At 43.6% G+C, this 6397-nt stretch overlaps 1 protein-coding gene across 2 annotated transcripts in view; it reads left to right on the top strand.

The window, feature by feature from the left end:
- The window catches only part of mkxb (mohawk homeobox b), a 9265-nt gene extending 3663 nt beyond the window's left edge, over positions 1-5602 (top strand). For both annotated transcript variants that reach the window (XM_035527863.1, XM_035527862.1), the window contains 3 exons: positions 1-156; positions 3854-3887; positions 3968-5602. The exon at positions 1-156 is cut by the window's left edge and continues 174 nt beyond it. In XM_035527863.1, the coding sequence (XP_035383756.1) occupies positions 1-156; positions 3854-3887; positions 3968-4166 (389 nt within the window). In that variant the 3' untranslated portion in view covers positions 4167-5602. The remainder of the gene's footprint in view (positions 157-3853; positions 3888-3967) is intronic.
- The last annotated feature ends 795 nt before the right edge of the window (positions 5603-6397 follow it).

Raw genomic sequence — 6397 nt, 5'->3', positions numbered from 1 at the left:
ACCTCAACGACTCGCTGCACCACGTCATGGCCTCCGGCGAGACGCTGGACTCGCGCAGGAGGAACCACTCAGGCTCCTTCAGCTCCAACGAGTACGAGGACGAGCTCATGTCGCCGTCGCCGTCTGAGGCTGAGGGCCACTTCACCTACCGCACAGGTAAGACGTGCCGGAAGCATGGGGTCTCGGGTTGCAGCCTGTACCTTCTGCCCCCTTCTGGTGGCTCTCGGTACTCTGCCATCTTTCTCTTTACATTGTTGAGTCAAGGGCACCTTATTAGTTCTCTCTCAACTGATTTTCCCTCTATGTGTTCAAAGATTTGGAGCAGGCGAGTTCTTGCACCAAATGTATTATTTTTTGACAAGCAGACTAAACTACATTATTGAACAGAGAAGTAGTTTGTGTGGTTGTGCCATCTGTAACTCCTTCAGTTTTTGTTCACGGCTAGAAAATACATCGGAACCATGTTTACATGTGCATACACAGAAGCGTACCCATTTTCCAACTGACTGAAAGAATTAACAAAAGTCAAACGACGACTACCTTCAGTGTGATGTGGTAAGAGAGTGAGTTGACTTGGAAGGATGGAAAGTTGTGGTGCTCTAGCTGAACACCTGCTAAAGCCTCAGAACAGGGAATGTTTTTGCTAGTCCAAAGGCGCTGAGTTTGATTCATCATTTGCACAATTTCCACTGCAGCCTTCTCAAGCATTCGGTTTCTCTGTTAGTTTTGTCCCCTGGCCATTATGGAGTGGCTTAGTTTCAGGGCAATTAAGGTATGTTCTCCGTGCGATTCCTTTACGCGCCTGGAACTAGTATTTTAAGCAAGCAGTTATTTCCGATGCTTGCCTTTGAGCCAAACAAGGTAGCCAAGCACAACTTGTTGACATATTACATTCCCTAATGGGACCTAATAGAGGCATTCAGAGCAATGATGTGTGTCCCTTGATTTTATCGTACTTTACACTGCATAAATTAAGGTTTATATTTAAGGTGAGTTACACGGCACAGTCATTAGAATTCTCTAGGGCTAGGCTGGGACTGACTTGATCAGCCATTTGAAAGTAACTTAGCAATTTGTGAACTTAGCCTTGGCAATGACAAAGTACTGTTGAGCATTCAAAGCAGGTGGGTGGAAGGTATCAGGTACGTAGAACGTTAACTGTTTAAGAGAGAAACCTTTTAGTTTAGGAAAAACTGTGAAGCGGAACGTGAAGCTGGTATCTTCTTTATCCATAGGATTCCTTGTCAGAAATTGGCCGAACAGCAGCACATCAATCTGAGAATTTGTGAGATGGCAAATAGAGAGTCCAGGGAAAGTACATACTTTTGGTCACATCATTAACCTCTGTTATAGCAATTTCAAAGCCTTGCTTGAATCCTGAGCTCAGTTTTGCTCTTGAAAATCACCTCGATACCTTGCGGCAAATACCTTTGGTTGATGTGCATGCTTTCTTTCTGTTCTTTAACTGTCCAGCTGTATTACAGAGCTAAACAGCAACAGACATGTTCCAGTACTTTTTCCATATATTGTGGCGACGCCATTGCCAGGACTGTTTCAGTCAAATTGACAGCTCCCCAAATGTAGCTTGTATCTCATGTAGAATCGAGACATGAGAAATAGCACTTAAAGAACACTGGTGTTTGTCAGGCAACAGTAAATCCTATTTAACATGCCAGTTGAGTGGTGCACTGGCAGTCAGGGAAAGCTGATGTGTTCTTCCTCGGTTTGCTCCTAACCTGCCATAGTTTCATCACACAGGAATGCTAATGGAAACATTTTAGTCAAACCAGAGTGGAAATATGGCACATAAGAGTCGTTAAATGAAAGCTCTCGTTTCTGTTTCCGCCAAGGAGTTGCACCACTCCAAAGCATGGGACTGTGCAGCACTCGCCTCCATACCCTAGCAGGGCCCAGCCTGTACTGCTTTGTCATCTTTTTTTGGTGTCTGTGCATGCACAAGGTTGTGGAACCTCAGCTTCAGGCGTGAGCCTGTTATTTAGATTTAAAAGGGGGTTTGTAGCTAAATTTAGCATCAGCTCCTAACCTCGCTATTGGAAAGCACCTGCTTTACAGCAACGCTCAGTCGCTCCTGCAGACCATTCTCAGCTGGAGGAGGGGTACTACGTTAGGAACGGCCGTCACGGGTGATGGAGCGGGTGGTGTTCACTCGCCGTTATTGGCCCGCTGTTTCCCCACAGCCCCACTGCACATGTGTTTAACACTGCCCGCTCCAGAGGTGCACGGCGGCAAGCGTACGGTCCCATCGCCTCCCGTTCCCCTCCGATGGAAAATCGCTTTCCAGTCAGTTCTGTCTTGTTAAAAAGCCAAGCTCGATGTTTTCACACCCTTGCTGCCACGGGTATTCCAGTGTGGGTCGTAGTCCATGTCTGGGCCGTAGCCACGTTTGAAGCCGCTCACAGCTGTTGATAGCAGTGAGAATATAGGAAGAGGGAACAGGCCACGTTGAGGGTTGGCGGGATGTGGGGGGGGGTTAGACTTTTAAAGAAAACAGCAAACTTATGATGGCTGAGGTCATTCAGGAGTCAGTCAAAGACAATATGCTGTATGCTCCCTTCAAGCAAAAATGTGGCACAGTTTGGTTACTGGGTGTGCATGTTTGAATAAGTCAGCACTTCATGTTTGAGATGGAATTCAGTCAGTCAGTAGAGTCAGATAATGTGCTCTGTGTTTTTATGAATGCAGTTTGACTTTGGCAGTTTGGAGCTACTCTGGGTTATGAAACCTTGTATTAAATATCAACAGGAAGTTAAATGTTTGAATTTTGTTGATTAAAATTAAGTAGGTTTTCTTTGCCCTCAGTGGTTCAATCAAGCCAGCATGCCAGAAGAGAAATATTCAGTAGCACATAAGAACTAAGACCAAATGATTTATGAATGCCTTATGGTAGTTTTTGGCTCAGGTGCTGTTTTAAGCAATCTGAGCTGTGGATGTTTTAGGCAACGACTATTGTAAATTGCATTTTGCCTGCGAGAGGCGGCGGTCCAGCTTTCTCTTTCATAGCTCCCCCGAGAGAGACTCCTGTTCACTGGTCTGGCTGCTTTCACCAAAATAATGAGGCTGTTCCACCATTATTGGCTGAACGTAAGAGGATGCACCTTACAAAAGGCTACAACCTCCATCCAAAAAGCTACAACCTCCAACCAAAAGGCCACTATGAAAATGGGTCTGCGGCATAGAATGTTTAAGCTTCAGTCAACTTTTTCATGTTTTAATGCAGAAACAACCACTGGGCTGTTTGTGTGATTGGGAGCGAAGCTATTTCAGGACATTCACCAAGCTTTATATCTAAACTCGTTGTTGGACAGGCACCGAGTGATTAACAGCAGGCGGACTGAAATTAAGATTCGATGGCAGTCATTATTACAGAAGTGGGGATGAGGAAGGCATTTTAGAGTTCATGCATTCTGTGCTTCTCGTATTGAATGTATGTTTGTTGTACGGGGTTTTTATAGCACAGTACCAGTGCTCACTGGGGAGTCTAGTGGAACAGTGTCGGAGAAAAAAAACCTGCTGTAATAACTTAAATGATGCAAATGAGCTGTGGGGCGGTGGAACAGAGCGTCTGTGTTCCTGACGCAGCGCAGATATGGTTTTTCCATCTACCACCGCACTGGAGAGACATAATTGCATTTATCTTGGCCGGCGCCCGAGCGCGGTCAAACGGCTTACGGAACTTCGTCTAAGCCTCTCTAGGAGGATACCCGCTCGCTCGCTCGCATGCGCACGCGCGCTACGTCAGGATGGGGACGCTTGGTTATCGTAGTTAATCTTAATCCACTGCTGTTTAGTTTGTAACAAAAATACTAAAGGTCGGTTTTTAATTACTTTTTAGAATCCTTGGACTGTTGCACACATCCTTGTGGCAGGTAAGACCTCTCCATACTTTTAAATGTCTGTAATCAAATCCCCGGGTTCTGATGACTAAATATCTCCCCCCGTATTACAGTCACAAAGGCATGCGTAAAGGAGGGTGTCGGGGCCACGACGCCACGTACTGGAAGGAAATCCACGCCGCCATGGCGCTGACTAACCTTGCCCAGAGCAAGCAGAGCATCGCTCCGGGAACCACCAGCTGCATCATCCAGAAATCCTCCCATATAGCAGAGATCAAGACTGTCAAAGTGCCGATGGCGCCCCGTCATTAGTAGCTCGATACATCAGTCAGCTGAATACCTAAGAGAGTGGTTTGAGTGACGGGTTGTCACAAAGTCTTTTGGAGACCGATTGTAGGCATCTAATATTAGTTATGAACTTTTTTTTTTAAGAGGAAAGAAAGCAAGAAAACAGATTACGGCATTTTGTTAAGGGTGTCATTTTCATCCATTGTTTTTACCAGTGTGCCTTTGTATTCAGTGAGGACTAATGACATTACTGTCCTGTGATGACAGGAAAGGACTGACTGTGGCTTTGAAGGGACTTGTAATGTCGCTGATCCTGAAAGCACATTTCAACAAGAAGAAAATCAATTTTATCATGGTGTTATGACCACTTTTAATCAAAATTTGGATTCTGACATTTGCAGAATTACTTTCTTCTCAAAGGCCATTGACTCCATGGTTGAAATGTAATATATTCATATTATACTACTTTTCTAAGTTAAGTTTAATGTTTATTGAGGCAGGATTATTGTCCCATGACTTCAATGCAATTTTTAAAAATGACATGTTTTTCTTTGTTTTGTTCTATATGTATGGCCATAGCAATTTTCTTTAAATGAAAATGTGGCATCGAGTTCTTACATAGTGTATCTAAATGACTGAGTAGTCGCATAGCCTTACGTTGCCCACTGAAAACAGTGGCCAGTTCAAATTTCTCCACCCACTTCTCAACCCCACTGAAGGATTTGCCCTATTACTGTGACTGATCCATCTGGGAGTAATCTGTTTCATGTTTATCACTGGCTGTGACTCTGACCATAGTCACTTGCGATAGAGCTGAGTCCCGACAGTGTTTACTTCTGTCTCTCTCTCAACATGTCTCCGTCCACCCCCAAACACAATCTAATTCCGTGTGTCTTTGTAAAAATGTTATTGGTGTCTATAACAGACCACTGAACTGGAGACTCCCCAGTATACACATACCACATCAGCATGGAAAAGACTAATTATTTCCACCCAGAATTCACCTCTGCATACAGTAGGGTGGAAACTACAGCGGGAGCCATATTTTTGTGGAGGAAAGGTTTCTGTAAAGGTACTTCCAATCTGATAAAGTAATCCCCATAATGAAACAGTTAGTCTCTTTCTTACCTAAGCCATGCTCTGATGTTAACATTTTTGTTCCTAACAAGTATGTGTATTTCAGGTATGTGTGTTGGTAATGATGTTGGATATCATGTGAGTCATCAGATATGACCACAGAGGCCAGTCTGGAACCTGTTACCATAAAAAGAGCAGTTTCTCTCAGGTTGTTGTGGTCTGGATGCTGACTATGACCAGTTGACTATCCCATGACCCTCAATTGGTCATATGATTTATAATTTGTGTCTGTCAAAAGGTCAGAGAAAAGATGAATTTGTTTGATTTCAGTTATCTACTTTTCACCTGGAGCCAATGGATGGAGTACTACACTGTACTTATCAATACAGGAACATTAGTTCATCCAGAAAACAGTGTTCTGTTTTTGCCTGAATAGATGGATGTGATAATCTGAAAAATATCAACACAGTTTAATCTACTTTTCAACATTCTAAAACGAGGCATGTTTTCCCCAAATAGTAGTCAGCCACTTGATATGAGATGAGTCACAGATTTTGAGCTATTGCACTTTCAGGGTTTTCAGGGTCTTTTCTACCCACTGACCATTCCATGCGTTGAATGTTTGCAAACTGAGTGAACTGAAGAATATCCATCCCAGCAGGCGTGTCTACAACTTAATACTGCGAAGTGGGTGAAAAATACAGCTCCGTATAAAATTTCCCTGGAAGCCATAATGGCAGGACACACAGGCAACTATAAACTACTTCCTTTTAAAACTGACAACTATCTCACCAACTGTCTGACGACTCTTGCCATTGCTGAAATATTCCATGAACAGTTAACATTAGACAAACATACTTCACAAAGAACAGCCTTGGCTAGTGGTATTTAATGACAGGCAATTTTTGGTGTTTTCATTCATGACACATACAGTAACACAAAGCCAGAGATCATCTTCTGATGTGATGGGGATGTAGAGGCATGTCATATGTGAGTGCAATAACACGGAAATCACTGGCACATGCACAGCCCCACTCATTTTAGTGTTTATTGCCCCAAGATGTCCATGTTTGGAGTCTGTTCTGTGCTTACTGCAAGGTCATGTTCCTGTCTATCTACAATCTTCTTTGAATGAACTGCTTCACTTGGCAGAAGACAGCAAAAATTGGTCACCTGGA

The sequence above is a fragment of the Electrophorus electricus genome, chromosome 7, assembly GCF_013358815.1.
Source record: "Electrophorus electricus isolate fEleEle1 chromosome 7, fEleEle1.pri, whole genome shotgun sequence".
NCBI lineage: Eukaryota > Metazoa > Chordata > Actinopteri > Gymnotiformes > Gymnotidae > Electrophorus > Electrophorus electricus.
Note: the sequence above shows the minus strand (reverse complement) of the source record. Positions and strands in the feature narration are given on the sequence as shown.